The sequence below is a fragment of the Staurois parvus genome, unplaced genomic scaffold (genome assembly GCF_062004578.1).
Source record: "Staurois parvus isolate SC_StPar_1 unplaced genomic scaffold, SC_StPar_1.0 ptg001196l, whole genome shotgun sequence".
In the NCBI taxonomy this organism is placed as follows: Eukaryota; Metazoa; Chordata; class Amphibia; order Anura; family Ranidae; genus Staurois; species Staurois parvus.
In genome coordinates, this window is record NW_028318992.1 from 188,660 (window position 1) to 213,064 (window position 24,405).

The window sequence follows — 24,405 nt, forward strand, 5'->3', positions numbered from 1 at the left end:
TGCTATTCTGACATTCTTGGACTTCAAGAAATTAGCTTGACTGTCAGTACTTCAGGATTGATCAATATTCAGATCTATACCATAGTTTGTGAACTCTATAACTTTCCTACAAACTAAAAAATACATCCTAATTTGGGTTATTTTCACCAAAGGCATGTAGGAGAATACATCTTGGCCTAAATTTATGAAGAACAATTATTTGTAAACTTTTCTAACAAAGAAAAATGTGTTTTTGTTTTTTTTCAAAATTTTTGGCCTTTTTTGTTAATTTAGCAAAAAATAAAAACCCCGGCGGTGATTAAATACCACCAAAAGAAAGCTCTAGTTGTGTGAAGAAAATGATAAAATTTTAGTTTGGGCACAGTGTTGTATGACCATGCAATTGTCATTCAAAGTGTGGGAGCGCTGAAACCTGAAAAATGGCCTGGGCAGGAAGGTGTAAAATTGCCTGGTATTGAATTGGTTAAATAAAGGGGGGTGGACTCATGCGCTGCCAAAGATATAAAAATGAAGAAGCTGCTGACACCTAACTAGAATGGATGAAACATAAGTAGATAAGGTGGTGTAGCGCTAATACTATGTGATAATAGACATCAAAAATATAAATAAATGACTCGATATTAAATGGGTGAATACATAAATTATATGAATAAATATATAGGTATACAGTGGTGCACCTAATATGTAGCCCAAAATCATGCCATCAAGAATGTGAATAAATATAAGTGATAGGGGATATAAGTGAAATAAATATTAACAAAATATAAATACAGTTGTGTTCAAAATAATAGCAGTCATACATCACTAACCTAATCAATCACTGTTTTTGGTAGAAATGATATTTCTACATGGAAATAATTTACTAGCAGGTGTAGTAGAGTAATAGAAATCCAACAGACCCAACAGTCATGACATGCATGCTGCTGATTCTGTGTAATTGAATCACTAATTGAAAGGGGCATGTTCAAAATAATAGCAGTGTGGAGTTCTATTAGTCAGGTCATTCATTCTTTGAAAAACAGGTGGCAATTATTGCTCTTATTTAAGGAAGGAATGCAGCAAATGTTGTACATGCTGGTTACAGTGCATTTCTCTCTGAAATTCTGAGGAAAATGGGTCGTTCCAGACATTGTTCAGAAGAACAGCGTACCTTGATTAAAAAGTTGATTGGAGAGGGGAAAACATATAAAGAAGTGCAGAAAATGATAGGCTGCTCAGCTAAAATGATCGCAAATGCTTTAAAATGGCAACCAAAACCTGAAAGACGTGGAAGAAAGCGAAAAACTACCATTCAAATGGATAGAAGAATAGCCAAAATGGCAAGGACTCAGCCAACAATCAGCTCCAGGAAGATCAAAGAAGGTCTAAAGTTACCTGTGAGTACTGGTACAATTAGAAGACGCCTATGTGAAGCCAAGCTATCTGCAAGAGGCTCCTGCAAAGTCCCACTGTTGAGAAAAGACGTGCTGAAGAGGTTACAATTTGCCAAAGAGCACATTGACTGGCCTAAAGAGAAATGGCGCAACATTTTGTGGACTGATGAAAGTAAGATTGTTCTTTTTGGGTCTAGTGGCCGGAGACAGTTTGTCAGACGACCCCCAAACACTGAATTCAAGCCACAGTACACTGTGAAGACAGTGAAGCATGGTTGCGCAAGGATCATGATATGGGGATGTTTCTCATAGTACGGTGTTGGGTCTATTTATTGCATACCAGGGATCATGGATCAGTTTGAATACATCAGAATACTTGAAGAGGTCATGCTGCCTTATGCTGAAGAGGAAATGCCATTGAAATGGGTGTTCCAACAAGACAACGACCCCAAACACACCAGTAAACGTGCAACATCTTGGTTCCAGACCAACAAGATTGACGTTATGGAGTGGCCAGCCCAATCCCTGGATCTTAATCTAATAGAAAACTTGTGGGGTGACATCAAAAATGCAGTTTTTGAGGCAAAACCAAGAAATAGAGAAGAACTGTGGAATGTAGTCCAACCATCCTGGGCTGGAATACCTGTTCACAGGTGCCAGAAGTTGGTTGACTCCATGCAACACAGATTTATAGCAGTTCTCAGAAACAGTGCTTATACAACTAAATATTGATTCAAAGGAAAGCAAAATCTTCAAACATTTTTCAGTTTATATAGTGAATGTTTGAGTTTGTAAAGAAGAATACAAACACTGCTATTTTTTTGAACAGTCTAATATTCACTTTTCTTAAATTTTTTTTAGAGGAACACAAATTTGATATATTTTTCTTCATGTTTTGATTTGGAATAGAATGTGTAGTGTTCCCAATTCATGTGTGTGTATGGAAATAAAAGCTATTAGAGGATTTTGAACTTTATTCACTTTTTTCAACACACTATTATTTTGAACACAACTGATCATAAATGAACAATATTCATAAATCATATAGCACAATGTCCCAAACGTATAACTGTGATGAATCTATCTTTGACTGTGAAAATAAATACGTGCTCAAGCGCATCAGACCATCTGTCACCATTCTTTGACCCTCAAGGAGTCATAAGGCATAACAAATCACCAGTTAGCCCCAGGTGGGATGAATTTCACTCTCTGGATAGACACAGGATTAGCTTCCACACAGCCCACGGTTGATCAACCATTACAGTGGTAAGGCACCTTCACAAAACTCCTCCACTCTCCCAATGGCTCATAAACAGGGAATCGGAGAAAAAGCCACCATAGTGTAATAGAGTAAAGTTTATTATACCATACACAAATGCCAAAGACCTACTCGCACATTAAAATCGGGTCATAGACCCACCAGGCATGAACTGTATAACCCACAGTCAGGGTGCTTTCATAGGGAGTCCAAAGATGGCTGCCGTCCATGTGTGTCCATGTGTCACCACGCTCTAGTCCAACATGTTGCGTCACAATAACACGTGATGTCTCCAGGGATGTCACTTATCTACTTTTGGATTAATCTGTATTACTCCCACTAGATCCTTTAACAGTAAATCTACCTGCTAAAGCTTCTCAAATTAAATTAGCTGACTTTTACATACATAGGAGTTCTCCAAACACTCACTGATGTACTTAAACCTCAGCTTGTCCTCAGTTTTAGATTTATTTATTTCAGGTACTTATATAGCGCCATCAGTTTACACAGCGCTTTACATACATATATTGTACATTCACATCAGTCCCTAACCCTCAAGGGGCGCACAATCTAAAGTCCCTAACTCACATCCATACATACACATACTAGGGCCAATTTAGACAGGAGCCAATTAACCTACCAGCATGTCTTTAGATGAATTTAAAAATAAGTATACTGGCTACTGCTAACTTCCATTTACATTTTATAGGAAAAACTAATCTCATTAACATGGTAAGGGCACCTCAGTTCATATACATACTACATAATTCATCTGTGTGGGTTCCCCAAAAATGATATAAGAAAATTGACTCACTGTTTAGGGACTTTATTTGGTGAAAGAGGCACCCTACAGTTGCCTAAGGGTGCAGGATGTCTAGCAGTCCCACATGCCAAAATTTATTTTTTATAGCATCACCACTTCAGCAGTCCTCAGATTGGTGTACAGAGGATTTGTTTGATTCTATACAGAGTATTCTCGTTTTACTGAATACCCCCTAATTTCCCAACTGGAAGCTGGAGCATTTGCACTACAGTGCGAATATTCAGTGCTACTTCTGCTTAATAACATATGGGAAGTAATTAGATATATTGTGCATTACAGGATTTACACGATACACTCCTCTGTGGTCTAATTTTGGTTTATGAAGAAATTCATAAATTGAGGGGATTTAAGTTGTGGTATGAGAAGGGTATTAAATACGTGCATAAATTGTATGTGGGCACTGTTAAAATACAGAAATCAACAAGAGAATTGTCTTTCGTGACAGTCTTTCAATACTTACAACCTAGGTATGTTTTGGAAGCCCAGGCTCACACCCACAAATAATTTTATACAGCAGAATCCAATACTTCCATTGCTGGCACACACTAGCTCTAGAATTGCTCTCAGTTGTATGGTGTGATGAACACTGCTGACCCCTACCCTTCTCACCAACTCATGAAAAAGGACCAGCCGATCTCACACCACACTGTCACTTGCGTAACAATGTACAGGGTGAAGTTGAGAGTGGCAAAGATTTTCTAGCTCGCGGGACCACAATCTATGTACTAGCAGCACAATTAACCCTTTAATCTGCCACCAGTGCCTTTTTACCAAGGAGGAGGAAACTCACAATCTTGGCAAGAACACTATGATTTTAGCATAAACGTCTGCAATACACTGTCACCACAGACAGGTATCAATGCAATGGAGAGTGCAGCGCTACAAGGAGTAATAAACAGGTTAAGCCTATTTCAAGCAGATGAGTAAATAAATATTGCCAAATGTTCAATACTGCAATAATATGTGAAGTAGATAGTCCACAAATTATGGGTGGCTTCAAATAATGCAGGTATGGTCCGTTATCCTGATGTAAAGATATGGATAGATTGCCTACTCACCAGAAGCGCAATCCTAATGCGCATGTCAAGATCCCATGTAACCGAGGGTGCTGGATAAGTGCTGCCTGGTCCTGCAATCCTCTGGTGGTCAATCCATGGCGTGTAAGAGGGGTACGGGTCTGGTCATGACGTACTATCTTCTCAAGTTTGCACAGGTGCCTGAAATGCTGGGGCTGAGGTGTGGAGGCTCAGTGTCAGGTGTAGAGAATAAAGGTGCTCATAGTGTAGTAAGGTTGTTAAAACAATGTATTAAATCAAATTATGTAAAGTGTACACACATGATATATACTTCAGGGTAGAAAGCTGCCTGTAGATAATGGTAAAAGCACCTAAAAAGCACTGACCAGTAGAAATCAATAGGTGGCCGCTGGACCTCCTGATCGGCGGTGTGACGTCAAGGCGTGAAAGGGCTCCTTCTAGACGCGCTTTGTGTAAACACACGTCTGCTGTAGGGGTGATGCCATGCAGGCCAGACGTCACACTGCTCATATATATAGTAAAAAAAATGCACCCAATTGTGCCAGCGCCATCTTGCCGAAGTCAGGTGTACTGTGCATGCGCGGGCGCAATATTTCTGGTGATTTTCCCGATTCTAAAATGGCCGCCATTTTGCTGGTTGGAAAGTCCTGTCAAACTGTGCATGCGCTAGCCGCGCGGCCGCCATTTTAATGGAGATTTTAGCCTCTAGGGTGGAGAGGCATGACATGCCCCGTACCAAACTAGGGTAATTAATACATCGAATGACAGCTATAGCTCCTAGCCACCCCTGGAAAGTAACCTGAATAAGAGATCAAGCAACCCGAGACGTATATATTAATATACATGCATGGGAAACACGGCCAGCCATTTTCTTGGTGTCTCCTATAGAACTAATACATGCTTGTTGATGCTATACCATACAAACAATTATAATACATGTATTTTGACGAATGAAATATGATTAAAATATACTAATATGACATAAAATATATCATACATTTTAAAACCAAAAAATATTAAATATAAGAAAATCCAATATAGTCATATTTACATATATATGCAAAATACCTGATAAATACATGATAAAACACAATATATCTCAAATAGATGGTCCTGGTGTTGTAATACCATGTATATAGTCTAACCATGTGTGGGGTTCAACTGTTATCGATGAAGCAATTTAGATCTAATTCCACGTTGTGGCCCAAAGGGGTCATGGATTTGATCTCAAAAATCCATTTAGTCTCCAAACGCGAGACCTGTCTGCTTCAATTTGAACCCCGCCATTGATGTTGTATAACATCAATCCCAATAAATTTGAGAGAGGAGGGATCCCTGTGGTGGAACTCCCTATAGTGCTTTGATAGAGAATGCTCGCGGAAACCTCTTTTAATATTGTACACGTGATCTCGAAAACGATCACGTAGTCTCCTGGTGGTCCGGCCTATATATTGCTTCTGGCACGGGCATTCTAGGAGATATACTGCGTAACGTGTATTACAAGAAATAAAAGCGGCTATCTCATAATCTTTAAAAATTATATAATAAACAGCACAAAACAATACCCAACAAATTTCACATAATAAAGGAATGAAGTGAAAAACTCATTTTGATTTAAAGTGTCCAAAATTAATGTGTCCATAAAAAAAAAAAAAAATATATATATATATATATATATAAAAATAAAGCTTACTTACAGATTATGGCGAATAGTAAGCCTTTTAGGTATCCTACACCCCCTCTTATTATAGCCTCCAGACCTCCATTCCACCACACCAGACTAGGATGATTCTTCCACCTCCTTTCTCCAAAACCAAAGCCTCCATTGGCCAAACACAGTCAAATACCCTCCAGGATCAATTGCAGAAATCCTGCAACTTGCTGTGTAGAGGATGACAGTATGTGTGACAGACAGATTCCAAAATGGCTGCTGGAACGCACCGCTCCGCATGCGTTCCACTCACCGGAAGTGATGTATAACGTTCAAACAATGGACCGGAAGTGCGTCAACGCGTTTCACCCCTTCCACTGTGCGTTCTCAAGACTCCAGCGGCCATTTTGGGATCTGTCTGTCACACATACTGTCATCCTCTGCACAGCAAGTTGTGGGATTTCTGCAATTGATCCTGGAGGGTATTTGACTGTGTTTGGCCGATGGAGGCTATATAATAAAAAGCCTTTAATGATTTTGTCTCAATTTCCGTACAATTGCGCCCTAACCTTATTAATTGGCTCCTAGGAATACTGGCCAGCCACCGTGGACGGTGGCAACTGTCGATGGGGATATAGCTATTCCTGTCTGACGGTTTGAAGTATGCTTCAGTAATACAGTGTCCCCCTTTATTAATAATGGTTGCATCCAGAAAATTCACACGTTCAATACTATATTCATAAGTGAATCTGATGTTGAGATTATTATTTTTTAATGTGCCGAAGAAGTTGATTAAAGCTGTTTCTTCGCCTTGCCATAACAGGAGGACATCATCTATATACCTTTTGTAGAATATCAATTCCGGCCATTCCCTGGAATAGATGATGTCCTCCTCCCACCTGGCCATAAATAGATTGGGCAGGCTGGGAGCAAATTTGGCGCCCATTGCAACACCTCTGGTTTGCAGATAAAATTTATTGTTGAACCAGAAGTAATTGCTTCTCATAGCAAAGTTCAGAAGGTCTAAGATGAACGTTTTATGTGTAACAGAAACGTTATCGGCCAAATTGAGATAATAATCAGCTGCTGACATACCATCTTCATGGTTGATGTTGCTGTACAGTGATGCAACATCTGCTGTGACCAAAAAAGTTGTTGACTCTGGGTTCCAGTTAAGTGTACTAACCTCATTTAATATCTGTTTAGTATCTTTAATGTGTGAAGGAGTAGTAAGGACTAGGGGCTGTAGAAAGTAGTCAATGTACTCTCCAGCTCTGGAGCTTAGGGACCCGATCCCGCTTATTATGGGCCTACCAGGGGGATGTATAGGGTCCTTATGTATTTTAGGGAGGTAATAAAATACTGGTGGTCTGGGTGCCTTAGGACATAAATAATCCTTCTCTTTGCTGTTAATTACATGAAGCTCATATCCGCTTTTGATAAGACTCTTTAGAGTACGTTTAAATGGAATAAGTGGATCTTTGGGGAGTGTGGTGTAAGTATCCTTATCCCCAAGAATGTTTAAGGCTTCAGAAATATAATCATTTTTATTTAGCACGACTACATGTCCTCCCTTATCGGCAGGCCTTATAACTAGATCCTTGTTATTCAACAAGGATCTAAGACCCGTATCCAGGTCCTTGGAGTTACGAGGCCGCTTGGTCTTAACCGCCTCTAAGTCCTTTATTACTAATTCCTTAAAGATAATAATATAAGATTGTTTATGTGGTGGGGTGTTGAAGATGCATTATGGAGATTGGAGTAATGCGAATTAGTGGTTAAATTGTTAGAACCAGTTACCTTGCTCATGAAATGTCTTTTGATAGACCATTTTCTGGCAAATTTATGAATATCCACATAAGTTTGAAATGTATTAAGTTTAGTTTTTGGTGCATACTTCAAACCCACAGACAGGTATGTTCAGAGAATTATTATCAGTAGCCCTCTTCAAGAGACAGAGCTTCTTTAGTTTGCATTAAAAGCCCTAGAGAGTGTTTTAACACTTTTCAGAATAGTGTTTAATAATGAAAAAGTAAAATTTATTTCAGGTGCTTGTATAGCGCCGTCAATTTATGCAACGCTTTACATACATACACACATACACATACACACACATACACACACACACACACACACACACACACACACACACACACACACACACACACACACACATTGTACATTCAAATCGGTCCCTAACCCTCAAGGGGCATACAATCAAAGGTCCCTAACTTACATTCATACATACACATACTAGGGCCAATTTAGACCGGATCAAATTAACCTACCAGCATGTCTTTAGAGTGTGGAAGGAAACTGGATTACCCGGAGGAAACTCACGCAGGCACAGGGAGAACATGCAAACTCCAGGCAGGTGGTGCCGTGGCTGGGATTTGAACCAACGTCCCTAGTACTGCCAGGCGGAAGTGCTAACCATTTAGCCTCTGTGCTGCCTCTATGCAATTAAAATATGTACAGAAAAGGATGTTCCAAAGAAATGGACAACAATAATGCAACGGAAAAATAAAAGGTGAAAAATGGAGAATACTTGCAGAGTCCAATTGTCCAAGGAAAAACATTGCTGTGGCTCATTTGGGTGTTCCTTGGTTGTTAAAATGAGAGCTTGTTTACCAGGTCCTGTTGTCCCCTTTTCTGTGATATCACAGGGGTGTGGACAGATCATCTGACCAATAATCCGGTTTAAGGTGTGGGTGCTAGGTCACCAAGTATACAACCAATTGTATTTGACTGCTTTCTTTCCTTTCGTATGTGCTAGGGTAGTCTTGTATGACCTTGATTTATTCGGTATGATATTCTCCATTCAAATATATTCCTAATATTAGTGTGTCCTGTTGGGTTTTAAGAATTGTATGTGTAAATGTTAAATTGTGGAATAGACATTTTATAGCCCGCTCTGCATTCCTAGAGCTTTAATGTCCTTACAGGTCCTGTGTGACAGGCTTGACTGAGTTGTTGTTGTTTTATAATAGGTCAGAGGGAAGAGTTTTTCTTGGTTCATGGAAACAGAAATCCTGCCAAGATTAATTAGCTGTTTACAGCTCTGACCAGGTCTGGACGCTGGCATCTATTGTGTTTTAGTTAAGCTAAGATGCTCTCTTGAAGTTTAACTTACAGCTACAAATTCCACAGTTTGCAAAAGGAGGGGAGGGAGGAAGGTCACTGCTCATGAAAACAAAATGACGGAGACCATAACTTCCATGTCCCTATTGCGCACAATTGTTATATATGGTATTCTCCTTAACAGGGGTGCTCAACCTTTTGAGGAGTGAGGGCCACTTCAGTGACTTGGTAACCATCGCGGGCCACAATGAAAGGAAATGGTTCTGAATTTTGCTTTTTTTTTTTTTTTTTCTTTTTTTTTTCTTTTGAATAGAATAATTAACCTTTTTCCTCCTGTAGCCATCAAATGCCTGAGGCAGGGAGAGGAGGAGAAGCCGGCGTTCAGTGGTTTCAGAGGAAAATTGAGAGGATTTGTTCCTGTATATGCCACCCTTTCTGTCCAAGTGCAAAGCAGAATGTGACAGGGAGGCTACACGGGCCCCCGAGGCATGAGGCGGGGTCACCATTGTGACCCCCGATGCTACACCAGTGGTTAGGAAAGGGGGGGGGGGGAACATCTCAACTATGGGGTTTTACTGTCCCCCAAACCGCAAATGTAAATGAGCCCTTATCTTCCTGAGCCCCCTATAAGGCTGCTTTGACACAGATGCACTGCAGTTTATCCGCACTGCTGGTGCAGCACAGTGCACGTGTGACTTTCCTGCAGGTTAGCTGCTCTTTTCCTTATGTTTCTATGATATCTTGCAAGTGTGGTGCATTTTCTGAAAGTGCACTAAAACTCCTGCATCCAGTTTGAGGTGGAGGGCCACATCAGAGGGCTCCGAGGACCACAGGTTGAACACCCCTACTTTATAACAAAATATGAATACAGACTAAAATACAGGCCAAAAAAGGTTGGGAGGAGGACCTTGGATCTCTATTGGGAGAACTAAGAGAACAGGCACTAATTACACTTACATTAGCGTTGCGATCACCTACACAGACTTGTGCAACTGTGTATTTTACACAGGACCTATTGCACTTCAGCTAAATTATTGCAAGTGTCACAGCTCAGGGACATCTCTGTCTGAGATGTGACAGGGGACAAGCAGATTTAATGCATACTGTATGCTTTGAAGATGCCCTAAGTTGCATCTGCACTGGAAATGTATAAACCAAAACAGCGCTATGGAGGTGAATGATCAAATGACTAAATACACTTCAAGCTGTGTTAACTAATTCCTCAAACGTGAAGATATATTAACTATATAATAGCATCTTATAAGCACTGATAATTTACATTTAATACCTCAAACATGGTTTGCAAAACTTAAATATTACAAAAATATAAAACATAAAATACAAAGTGAAAATTATTTGTTTTAAACACACATAAACATTTGTACCCCTGTGATGTATAACATGGCTCAATCATATGTGTTTCAGGGCCGTGTGCAATGATCACTAGCTTCCCTTCTTGAAATTCCATATGTGTTTCAAATTGACTAAATGTAATGTGTTACAACTTCCTTGCTTGGAAATTTGACAACCATTGTGCCGCATGGCCTCGAGGAGGTGTGGACCATCCCTGTGATAAGGAAGGGGGGCCCAGGCGGCTCATGCCATGGTCAGTCAGTTCTTTATAAATAGCTGAGCAGTGAGAGTCCTAAAGGTTTTGACTCTCAGAAAGAAGGTACAGCCCTAGAAACACGTAAGCCAACTAGAATCATATGCTGGTGCGCCCTCTCTTCATAGTTTACATGCAATTTCGGGGCGTTCCAGAAGAACTGTCACTAAACTAATATACTTGTGCACAGGAGGTCCTCTGTTTGATTCAGCTACCATACCACTGTAGGAGGTTCTGTAGTTTGGGGTGGGGGAAAGGTTTTGTCGATCTTTGAGCCCTTGAACAGCTTGTATTCCAGATGTCAGGGTACAGGTTTTGGTATCCCCATTTTTACATTTTCACTTTTATCCTTCCTGTGTCTCTGCACACACTAGCAGATGTCCATTGGACCCCTCAGGTGTTATGGCTCTTTGTGCCATTGCCACTGGTCTTTGTGGTAGAACGGGTTTTGAAGTTTTACTCCAACCTGTTCACTGTTCCCAAACCCCAAATGTTAAAGTAGAACTATAGGCAAAACTTTTTTTCATTTTGGATGGAGTAAGGGAGGGCTATATCCCGGATCAGTTTATTTTTATCTGTGCCCCATTGGGGAGATTTACCTGAGGGAAATCCTTGCAAAATAAGGGGATTCCTTGCAGACGCCAAGGTCACCAAAACTTGTGTCCCTATTCAAACATTTCCTCTGTATTACTTTTCTGAGAACAGCCCAGAATTTGGTTTTCTTTAACTTTCATTTTTCAATGATCATGATACACAGGACAAATAGAGAGGGTTAATTTCACTAACAGGGTCACAGACAGCAATACAAACCTAATAGGTGTGTTAATTCATTTCCACTCTGTCCGGAAAAAAAATTGCCTTTAATGTTTTTGATGGAATCCACCAGATTGTCATTGTCTGTTTTTACCAGGCATACATTCTGGCTTTTGTGGGCATTAACAATGCCTACCTAAACATGACCACTTTACCAGCTCACTAACACTGTGTATTGCTATGGGGAACCCTTAGCATCGGTTTGTGGCTCTGCCCTTCGACCTCTCCTTTGTATCTGGAGTTTTCACCAAGGTGCTAGTCCCAGTGTTAGCTCTAATGTATTCTCATGACATCTCCATTATAGGTTACTTAGATGATTTCCCATAGAGGAAAATTTAAGAGCTCTGTCAGCGTATATGGCTTCCGGATTTTAAAGGTTAAGGCGGATTATGAATCTTCATAAAGCATTGCTGGAATTGTTTGATCATTTGAAGTATCTGTGTCTGGTCTTCGAAACATCTCAGGTCAGAGTTTTTCTTCCTCCAGAGAAAGTCTTTGGACTAATGGATGATGCTGGAACTTTGAGGCACCTCCCTTTTCCCAGTTTTACTCCAGGCATCTACAAAGCAATATTTGCCATTGTAGGAGAAATCAGTGCTTTCCCTGGGTAAACAGATTCTGTTGACACCAAGGACAAAGTCATCCCTGGGGGCCTGTAGGGGGCCATCCACAATAGTGGCATACATCTTTTCAAATCTTTTTTTTTTTTTTTTTTTTAATTGAAGTTTTTTTATAAAGGTACAAAAATACAAATGCAAGGTTCAGGACATACTATATATACATCTCTTGATCAACACCGCAACTCAATTACAGTCTTAAAGTTGCTATGGCAGACATGAAATAACCTTTGACCATATGCAAAATAAACATCAAATATGGCATACTGTACTTGCATAACAGAGATTTACTAGTATTTGTCATAGTAAGCCCAGATGTACAGGCCCACCTGAACCAGACCTTATGAAGATCTACATATAACAAACAAAAGGTAAGAATGAAGAGAAGAAATTAGGAAACGGAGCAACCCTAAAGGGGGAAGTAAACAGAACACACACATTGTTAGTGATGACCACCTCACAATCAAGTCAATCCAGCAGTATTGTTTAACAGGAATATCTCAGACCAACAGGACCATTTTGCTTCAAATTTCCCCACTGATTGATGAGTAAATGCCAAGGCCCTCTCACATACATAATGTGTCTGTACTCTGAGTCACTTCTAAAATGGAAGGGATGTTTGATTATTTCCATTTAGTGGTAATAGCTAGTCTAGCGGCTATCAGGATATGACCTATTATAGTTCTATGCTTACTTTGGAAGAGGTTCAGAGTAATGTTAAGTAAGGCTAAACCCGGTGTCCGAGTAGACATTGTGTCCGACACCCTTGAGATGAGAGCAAAGATTTCTTGCCAAAACATCTGTAGGCAAGGGCACTTCCACATGATATGGAGAATGTTCCCTTCGCCACCACTATTTCTCCAACATAGTGGGTATACGTTAGAGTACATTTTATATAGTTTGTACGGGATTAAGTAGCTTCGATGTAATAGTTTCAGGGAGCAATACCAATGATTAGTACAACTAGTGATACTCAAAATGCTACTCATAGCATGTTCCCATTCATCACGTGTGAAAGAGCTTTGTAAGTCCCTTACCCATTTTCCCACACAACTTGGTAAAGCTAGGTCATTATAATGTATAAATTTATAGAACCAGGAAATTCCATGTTTCAATCTAATGGGATTTTTAATAGTTTGCCATAACTTAGTCTATGTCCGGCCAGGTCTTTGGGCTGGTCCCAAGATATCCTTTAATCTACAGGAAAGGGTGTAGTCCTTTATTCGGAACAGAATTTCCTATATCGGTGAAAGTATTGAAACCAAGGTCCCTTAAAGGTTTAGTATTGAGGTTTGGAATAAAGTGTTCATATGCAGAGAGTGGGATATTAATTTGATGTTTGGGGAATAAATTAAATACCGTATTTAGACCTATTATCCAGGCTTCCAAGGTTGAAGTGATGGATGGAAGGAAGGTAGTTAATAGCTTAGGGGTGACCGATCTAGCTAGAAGAAGCGCCTGTAGATCTTTGTTGGGGATTACCTTCTGTTCTATTTGTGCCCATAGTTTGTCGGGGCAAACCAAGCTGGGAGTTGGTCTAGAATAGATGCATAATGATACATGGATAATACTGGAAGACCTATTCCTCCTTTGGACTTATGTCTGGTAAGGGACACAAACGGAACACACGATTTCTTCCCCTTCCAAGCAAACCTCTTTATAGCCACCTCTAGTTTATGAAAATAAGTCGTAGGAATGAGGATCGGGATTGTTCTAAAGTAATACAATATTTTAGGGAATATCAACATCTTGAATGCTGATGTTCTGCCTATCCATGAAGTTTCAAATGTATCAATTTTCTGCATCTCCAAAATAGTGGACTGATATAACGGTTCAAAATTGTTTTTAAAGGTATGTGAGGATGGAGCTGAAATGCAGATACCAAGATAGTCCAGTTTCTTGTTGGTCCAATGGTAGGGGAATGAATCCTTAAGAAAGCTCAGAGAATCTTTCCTTATGGCGATTGGGAGGGCACAGAATTTGGTGATATTAAGTTTGTAATAGGATACATAGCTAAAGGACTGTAGGGAGGTTGAAATCTCTGTGAGGGAAGTCAATGGATCAGTGACAGTTAGAATTACATTGTCCGCGAACAGACCAATTTTGTGAGAAGTGGACGCTACTTGGATACCCGAGATCCGTGGATTGTTTCTAATCCCAGTCGCTAAGGGTTCCATCACCAACAAGAAGATGATGGGGGATAGAGGGCAACCCTGGCGAGTGCTATTAGTGATATTGAAGGGAGCGGACAGGGCATTGGATGTAAAGACTTGAGCTGAGGGAACTCAATATAACGCCATGATGGCAGATTTTATAAAGCCGTTAATACCAAATTTAGATAGAGTAGCATCTAGATATTGCCAATGGACTCTATCAAACGCCTTTTTCGGCATCTAGAGTCAAGAACACTGCCTGAAACCCCCTTGACTCAACCAAATGCATCAGATTGAGAATCCTACGAGTCCCATCTGCAGCCTGTCAGCCTTTAACAAAACCCACTTGATCAGCCTGGATGAGGAGGGGAGTAATATTTAATAATCAAGTCGCTAAGATTTTAGCATATATTTTAAGATTTGTATTTAGGAGGGAAATTGGTCTGAAATTCTGAGGGCAATCAGGAGTTTTAAGATGAGGTACTAGTATAGATTGAAATTCTTTGTAATATTCTGCAGTAAAACCATCTGCCCCCGGGGATTTCCCTTTAGGCAGTGCCTTAATAGCCACACTTATCTCGCTTTCCAGAATGGGTAGATTAAGCCCTTCCAGTTTTTGCTGTGTTAATTTAGGTAATGGTAGGTTATGTAGGAATGTATGTATCAGTTCAGGGGTAGGCTGAGGAGTGGCAGGGTCCTCTTTAAGATTGTATAACTGGGAGTAATAGAATCGGAACGCAGCTGCTATTTTATTGGGATGATAGGTGGGTTTATTCGTCACAGGGTCCAGAATGGATGCTAATTTGGATTTAGATTGTCTAATAGCCAGGTATCTTGCCAGCATTTTACCTGCTTTATTCCCTTTGGGTGTAAAAAGTTATCTTGGCTATTTTCAAATTTGAGGCATGTCGCCGTGCCATAATGGTTCTAAGTTCCAGTCTAGCCTTTTGGAGATCCTGCATTACGGTGGGAGACAGTGATTTTTTTGTGGAGTTGTTCTAGCCTAGTTATTTTGTCAACAATGTCCAAGAATATTTTGTTCCAATCCCGCCTCGCTTGGGAGGCCAGTTTCAAAAGTAGACCTCTACAAAATGCTTTATGAGCACACCATGTACTAAATACATTAACAGTAGGAGATGAGTTAATATCAAAATATTCTTGTAAAGCAGCAGTAAGAGTAGAACGAAAAGCAGGATTATAATACATATGTCATTACGCCATAGTAACACTGGAGAAAATTTTAAGGACTCCTCAATGCATATAGAGAGAGGTGCATGGTCCGACCACGTCATAGGGTGGATTTCAGCATTGGAGACATTTTGTAGTAGTTATATTCGTCAAATAAAGGTAGGATTTGTGGGGAACAGTGTAGTGCATAACAGGTGAAACTCGAAAAATTGGAATATCGTGCAAAAGTTCATTTATTTCAGAAATGCAACTTAAAAGGTGAAACTAATATGAGACAGACTCATTACATGCAAAGCAAGATAGTTCAAGCTGTGATTTGTCATAATTGTGATGATTATGGCTTACAGCTCATGAAAACCCCAAATCCGCAATCTCAGGAAATTAGAATATTACATGCAATCAATAAAAAAAGGATTGTACATAGGACAATATCAGACCTGAAAAGTATAAGCATGCATATGTACTCAGTACTTGGTTTGGGCCCCTTTTGCAGCAATTACTGCCTCAATGCGGCGTGGCATGGAAGCTATCAGCCTGTGGCACTGCTGAGGTGTTATGGAAGACCACGATTCTTCAATAGCGGCCTTCAGCTCTTCTGCATTGTTCAGTCTCGTGTCTTTCATCTTTCTCTTGGCAATGCCCCATAGATTCCATATGGGGTTCAGGTCAGGCGGGTTTGCTGGCCAATCAAGCACAGTAATCCCTCGGTCATTGAACCAGGTTTTGGTGCTTTTGGCAGTGTGGGCAGGTGCCAAGTCCTGCTGGAAAATGAAGTCAGCATCCCCATGAAGCTAGTCTGCGGAAGGAAGCATGAAGTACTCCAAAATCTCCTGGTAGATGGCTGCGTTGACCCTGGACTTAATGAAGCACAGTGGACCAACACCAGCAGGTGACATAGCTCCCCAAATCAACACAGACTGTGGAAACTTCACACTGGACTTCAAGCATCTTGCAGTGTGTGCCTCTCCATTCTTCCTCCATACTCTGGGTCCTTGGTTTCCAAATGAGATTCAAAAGTTGCTCTCATCAGAAAAGAGGACTTTAGACCACTGAGCAACAGACCAGGTCTGTTTTTCTTTAGCCCAGGTAAGACGCTTCTGACTTTGTTTGTTGTTAAGGAGCGGCTTGACAAGAGGAATACGACATTTGAAGCCCATGTCCAGGATCCGTCTGTGTGTGGTGGCTCTTGATGTGAAAGTCTCCCAACACTTTTGAATGGGCTTTTCCTGACAATCCTCTCCAGGCTGCGGTCATCCCTGCTGCTTGTGCACCTTTTTCTTCCACACTTTTCCCTTCCACATAACTTTCTATTAATGTGCTTTGATACAGCACTTTGGGAACATCCAACTTCTTTTGCAATTACCTTTTGAGGCTTTCCCTCCTTATGGAGGGTGTCAATGATGGTTTTCTGCACAACTGTCAGGTCAGCAGTCTTTCCCATGATTGTGATTCCTACTGAACCAGACTGAGAGACCATTTAAAGGTTCAGGAACCCTTTGCAGGTGTTATGGCCTAATTAGCTGATTAGAGTGGGACAGTTTGAGCCTAGAATATTGCACCTTTTCACAATATTCTAATTTTCTGAGATTGTGGATTCTGGGTTTTCATGAGCTGTAAGCCATAATCATCACAATTATGACAAATCACGGCTTGAACTATCTTACTTTGCATGTACTGAGTCTAGCTCATATATCAGTTTCACCTTTAAAGTTGCATTACTGAAATAAATGAACTTTTGCACGATATTCTAATTTTTCAAGTTTCACCTGTACATACATCCATTAAGGACTATAGAACACCTCCACCATTTAGGTGGTTTTGGACTTTTTAGTTTGGGTGATACGTTTATTTCTGGATGAGATTTACTTTATATGTTGGATGTTTCATTCATATAGGATTCTGGAATTTTTTTGACCTATCATTTTATGTGTCACAGATTCACGTGTGGGTCACTTATCTCACTATTTATCCCCGCATTTTAGGGTTATGTATAAATAGTTTATATTCTTTTGTTTTTGCCTTTTATGTTTATTGGCTGTGTGACTTATAAATATTTCACCATATACAGTATTTTATTAGTGTCACCTAGCCACTAATATTCCACTTTATCCCCAACTGGGGGTCACTGTTATATGGTTCACTTTTATCTTTATCAGTTTCAAAACTGTTGAATTTTGATGATTTTATTACCAACTATGTAGTGGCAAATTAGCTTTGTGGCTTTTCACTATTAACCACTTTTCAAAAGTTTCCTGTTTTCCACTAATGTGCACTATAAGTGTTCTTTTCTGTTAGATCTTTAGCCAATACCAGTTTGGCACGCAGTATACCTGTAGGTATATTTTCACATCACAAATATTTTCGTGCAAATGTAGCACTGTAGTGGTGGGATTCTATTTTATCACCATTTATGTTGGCACTATTTATGTATAATAAGAATTGTCACTTATAAGTCGCCTATATATGGTGTATTTAGGTTACACCCTAGATTCATTATTTTGGGGGTTCCACTGTTATTTATGACTTTGGATATTTCATATGCATTCTATTCTAAATATTTTGAAATTTTATATGCTCTTTTTGTGAAGTCTTCTGTTTATGAATTTTTGATTTAAGGGATATATTATTAGCGCAGCACCAAATTATTCTATTAATCATTTTTTTTTACATATTTATTGCTATTGTGTGGTAGAGTGAGTCAGCAGTAGGACATATTTGAACTTGTATTGAGCAATTCTGGTTTTTTAACTTGAGTTTTCTGTATAACGATACATTTTATTATTTTTTTTACATGTTTGCTCCCCTTTAGTGCCACTAAATCCAACATTTGGGTTTCTTTTTTGACATATAATTGGTATTCTTGGATGTGGCATTTGAGTGTTTAGTATATTTTACATTCACTGTCTGTTTCCCCTCTGGGAAGACACTAGTGCAGCTAACATGTTGGAAACTAACAACAAGGAACTGCCTGGGGCAGTGATACTTAATTATTGGTACATTGTGTCTAAGGTGGTGAATATTTGCTGTGAGACACATTTGGGGGTAAGGCACATGTGACTGAACTCTGGAAGTCTGCCTGAGCAAAAAAGCTTGTATCCATTTGTTAGGGGCGCTCATGCACAACGTGAACAGGAGCAAGTGAGTCAGATTCAGAAGACCTGTAATGAGAGAAATTTGTAAATCGAGAGCAGTCTGCTGACAAAGTGGAGTCCTGAGGGCAGAATGCTGAGGTCAGATTCATAGAGCTGGAGCAAGAATCAAAAGAAAATAAACAAAAAAGGTCCAGGTTACTCCAGAAAATTGAAGAGCATGTAGGTGGGAAACAGGCATGTAGGGAAGATCCAAATAGTGGAAATTAGCCTAATTCCTATGGCCGCCAAGCATGTACCCACCGTGGGCAGTGGATAACAGGGCAAGTCAGTCCAGGGCAGTGCGATTCGCAGCCCTCTGCTTCAGCATGGACATAACCACTTTGTGGCCTTCAAAGAAATCTGTTTTGTTGTCGCCTATCCCCCAGAGTTCAGCTGTATTTGTCACTGCGTGTTTTAGATGTTGGACCCGGAACCTGCGCTTAACCTTCATAATGGAGGCATTTGCTGAGAAGTCTGGAAAGGCTGTAATCAAGGTATCACAAAATGGTATATTGCCTAAAAACCTTCAGCCTTTAGAACCACTTTGGTTCCATGGCCAAATACTGTGTCTATGGTCCTCAACATGGTTAATTTCTTTGTGTCTCTTCCAAAAGCTTGAACAGCACATCTTGAAACTCTAGTCTGCTTTGAAAACTTTGCCTGGGTGAGACCTTGTTGATTCAGTATAGCTACCTTGTGTGCTCAGCCTTGCCATGGTGACATAGAAAAAGTTGGCTGTTCCTCACCCAGTTTTAAGCTTCCCACACAGCTGTTTGTTTCAGGCACCTGCCTGCTATAACTGGTTAATCATACACCTGACTCTAATACTACAAAATCTGACTTTTGTGCATGTGTAAGAATTGATGCTGGTTTAAAGCCAAAGATTATTCACACCAAATATTGATTTGATTTAGATTTGTCTTCGGTTTGCTCACTTTGGATTTTGTAAATTGAAAAAAAGAAATTAAAATATATAATTTCTTACTTCACACCTGCCTAAAACTTTTGCACAGTGCTGTATGTATGTGTGTATAATTTATTTTTAATCTTGTGCTTCCTGTGGTATATCTAGATTTGACAAGGCAATCTGAAGATATATTCTACAGTAATTTTGTTTTTCTACTTATCGGTCTAGGAATCCAAAGGCTGACAATCAGGAGGAAGAAAATGTGAATTGGCCCAGAACCTCTATTATTTTGGAGCTTTTGCAGCACAAGAAGAAACTAAAAGAACCACAGCTGTTGGTACACACCCTCTTTTACCTGCTTTCTAGGTATTCTTCTATATTGATCTAACCATAGTTGATTTCTCTTTTATTTTTGGACAAACATTTCCTGAGGTTTGCTTTATCGCTTTTAGGTGCCTTGAGTCTTCAAATCTTAAGCAAGAAAACTTTGAATACTACAAACAACTGATCCTCAGCTGCCTGCACAACATCTGTCAAAAACTTTTATCTGATAATGGGAAAAATGCAAAAGGTAGCTTGTCTAATTTTTGTTTTTTAAATATGCATTTTTATTGGTTTTCCAATTATTGATACAAACACGGTATGCATCTGTTATGCATAACACAGAAGAAACATTACATACAGAGGCGCAACATATTTGATCGTAAGGTTAGGTACATCCAATGCTGCATAGCATCAAAAACATCAGTAGTGTGAAAATAATCAAGTGATATTTCAGATGGCACAAAAGGGAGTAGTATAAACGATACAACTCTAGGTAAAATACACCTGTAACTAATGCCAGCAGCCTTACTGAGATGGAGGTCTAAATGTAATTATATTCATATAAGCCATCCACACATCGTTGTGCCATGATAGGGGTCTAGATGCTTACAGAATACTCAGCTATATAGAAAAGGCTTTTGTAAATTTAATCCAAATGTTCCAGACATCATGAAATTTACTAGAGAGCCTTATTGCAGTGCCAGACATTTTTCATAGCTCACCGTTGGGTTCAGTTGTATTTTTACATCAGCGATACAGTATTTGGGCCTAGATTTCATCTCCACTTGCATTTTAGCATCAGTCTAGCAGCAAATAGTACATGCATAACCAGTGGTCTGAAGTTATGTGGGAATTTGTTAATATCAATACTAAGGACAGCTAAGGCAGGGTATGTTGTCACGCAACCTGTGATATCAAAGATTAAAGTGAAGATCTTGTTCCAAAATATGGGGGCAATCTCATAAAATGTGGAATAATGTTCCTATCTGGGAGCAGCCTTGCCAGCAATGACTGTCATCTGAGTTGGGTGTACTTAGCCATTTGGACAGGGATGAGGTACCATCTATGATTGAATTTTTGGGAGAGTTCCCAATAGTTGATGCATCTAGAGGTCTTATAGTTGTGGTGAACAGCGTATAACCATTGTGTGCCCAAGAATGGCATGCTTAAGTCTTGTTCCAATTTCTTTAAGGCTGATCCTTTCACAAATAGATATTTAGACTGTAGGAGAATATAGAGGAGTGTGATGCCTTTTCATTTTTGGTGAATTAGAGGTCCAAAAGGACCACTCTATTTCTGGTAAGTGTAAAACTGGAGTGGATTTGTGGCGTAGGGATGTGATTCCCATATGGACAAACAATCCCTGTGGGGGAATATTGAAGGCCTCTTGAAAGGCATAAAAGCAGAGGAAATCTGTCATTTGGTGTCCGTTCTGATATTCTGATAGGTATGTTTGAGTGACTTCCAGTGCTTAAAGCATAACTCCACTTTTGTTGAGAAAAAAAAGGTGGATGGTTGTGTCCATGTGCAAAATGAATGGAAATGGAAGCAATTTCTAATTATCAGCCGCACCTGCAGGATTCTAACGAAAATTGCTGGGTCTTCATTTCGATGGGATTTCCCTTCAGGCGTATCTCACCAAAAATGACATATTTTTGCAGGGGATGCCTAAAATCTGACTCGTATCTTAGGCTGGCCATACCTTATACAATTTTCTTGAGAATTTTGCTTTGCATTTACCAAAAACCGTATAATACGAGGTCAAACCTAAACAACACTTTCAATTGTATCCTATTAGGCAGGCCCTTGCACTACATAGTTGAAGGTAAATCTAAAGGGCATTGGGCAGAAATTGTATAGTGTATGGCCAGCCTAAATGCAGACTTCTGGGAAAATCTGTGAGCCAATCACACAAGCAAAAAATGTTGCTAATGTTGGGTAACAAAGTGAAATATCGCCATAGGTATAGGGGAAGGTGTACTAGTTTAGGTGTCTTTGAACCTTTTTGCTGACAGCCGTGTTTGCATTTTTACTCATAATTTTAAAAAAATCATTGTGCTAGAATTATTGCTCTCTCTCTGGTATGCTCGACGATATGTAACGCGTATCGCAGTCAACGTTTTCATGCCTAGGCACCCTGATGTGTGCATTTACATTTGTATGCGTGTATATGTGGGGGGGGGGATTTTATGAACTTAGGTTTTTTTTTCTTATTGCAAAAAAATAGTTACACCGATTTTTTTTTTTTTTTTTTTTCTTATTGTTTTCATCACATAGTGGGACACACAGTCCCCTATGTGATGATTTTTAGGTAACAGGTTCTCTTTATTGAGACATGCAGGGACTAAAAGGGGGTGCCGGGGGCTGTGGATGCGATCAGGTGGCAGTGCAGCCGCCCGACTGCTTCCACCTGACAGGCAGGTGTCTGCCTGTCAGTTTTATGCACAATCCCAGTGACTGTAGCCATCAGATTGGTTGAGAAAAGGTTAAGAGAGGCTAAAAATGATTTCCCTACTGACAAGGCTGCTGTGATATTAGAGCGCTTTGAGTAGTATTGTGTACCAAGAAAGGATTGGGCGTGCAGAAGAGTACTCCAGTCTCCTTAGGGTTCAAAGTGTTCTTCTATATCTCCACTGTTTAGCAAAGGATGGAGTGAACCAATGTCTAACTACTTCAAGAAACGTGGGCGTGCTGTCTCCTAAAATTAAGTGCAATTGTGCATACAATATACCTATATCAAACTGTATTGTTATCTTGTAAGGCAATAACGATAGTGTAATACTCAATGCATGCAATAACCTAAAAAATTTAAAACAAAATAGAAACACAGCCCAAGAAATTTAATAAAAGGCATGGTGAGTATTTTTCAGATCTCATTTTTTGTCAAGGTTTTGAAAAATAAAGAAGAGAGAAAATACATTTTCATGGGGGTGTTGGCAACCGCTCTGCAAGATGGCCTTTTAACTCCGAAGCTCCGCTCTGACACTGGGCTATTCTATAGCTACGACTGCCTCTAAAAGGGCTATGACACTACAGCATGACTTTACAGACATCTGGACCCCCGCTCCACCCTTGGGTATGTGGCGACTCCAGCAAGAACAAGCCCCTTTGAAGAAATTATCTAGTTTCTTCCCAACCCTGCACCCCAGACCATACCAAAATGGCAACGGAGACCACACGCCAAGTGGAGAGCTTGGACCTCTAGTTGATGTGCAGCCAAACTCGGAGATCAGCAAGGGGATCGGTGGTGGGCTCCCAGTAATCGGGCCACTCTATAGCATCCACGCAAAGCTCGCCAAATCACATACCAGACGGGACACAGATGAAGGGCTAGACAGTGATCCCTTGCTGGATGTAAGTGGACCAGTGCTCACACTGCAGTCTGCTAATGCAAGACATGGGCCCGATAGCCTTCCAGACTTCAGGGCAACCGGTTTCAAATACAACACTTAAGGACATGTCAATGTCTCTATGGGCATCATTGCAGTCTGACAGGTACTTATATAGCGTTGTCAATTTACGCAGCGCTTTACACATATATATTGTACATTCACATCAGCCACATTGTTTTTGACAGCTAATTTTAAGTTGTTTTAAGCGGAGATTTGAGCATTTTCACGTGGATGATCATCTAGCCTATAATTTTTTACAATAAAGCAACATTAATACTATACTATGAGGATCTTTGTTATTGGCTCTGATTTGAGCTAAGGATTCCCAGGACCCCAGTGGAAGCGTGGCTGCAGAGGAGGCTTGTGTCCAGAGGAGGAATACTGTTTCCATGCTGTCTGGCAGATCCATTTAAAGGGGGTTTCCTACAGATTCATATTCAGCATATTGTGCATTAATTATGCTCATCTGGTGAGTGCGCATTTCTTACAGTCTTTCGCACGGATTAAGTCGCATGGATTTCACAAGTGCATTATGACTTTATGGAGCACTGTATGCTGACCTGATCGCATCAAGCCTGCACTAATTTATGAACACTTTTGTTGTTAAAACACTGTTCACATTTATTTTATTTTTTTTCACCTAATATAGCACTTTATTCACTTATATCACTATTTAATTTGGATGATTTTGTTTAGTAATATTATTGATTATAGTACACATTCGTGTTTTAACCAATGTTTGAGTTGGTCCAATATCACTGCAGTGTAAGTTTTTACCCATCCACCCATAAGCACTAAGTGTGTTTGATAGTAGTGAAAAAGGATGGGACCTGAATTGGTAGAGGTTTAATATTTAGGAATTAGTAGAGTACACATTTTTTGTGGGGGAAGTTAGGGAGATTCCTAGATATGGCACTGATGAGGAAACCCACTGAAAGTGAAATTTAGACTGTAGGTGGCTCTTAGTTGACTCATCCAGACCCAAAGAATATTAGACTTTGACTCATTGACCTTATGGTATGAGATATCATTAAAGAGTATATTAACACAT

The 24,405-nt window shown here is 39.9% G+C and overlaps 1 protein-coding gene across 1 annotated transcript in view; it reads left to right on the forward strand.

Moving 5' to 3' along the window:
* The window catches only part of HEATR1 (HEAT repeat containing 1), a 387,031-nt gene that overhangs the window by 183,093 nt on the left and 179,533 nt on the right, over positions 1 to 24,405 (forward strand). Inside the window, exons 16-17 of the mRNA XM_089660010.1 lie at positions 19,867 to 20,004; positions 20,091 to 20,209. Coding sequence (XP_089516136.1) covers positions 19,867 to 20,004; positions 20,091 to 20,209 — 257 coding nt within the window. The remainder of the gene's footprint in view (positions 1 to 19,866; positions 20,005 to 20,090; positions 20,210 to 24,405) is intronic.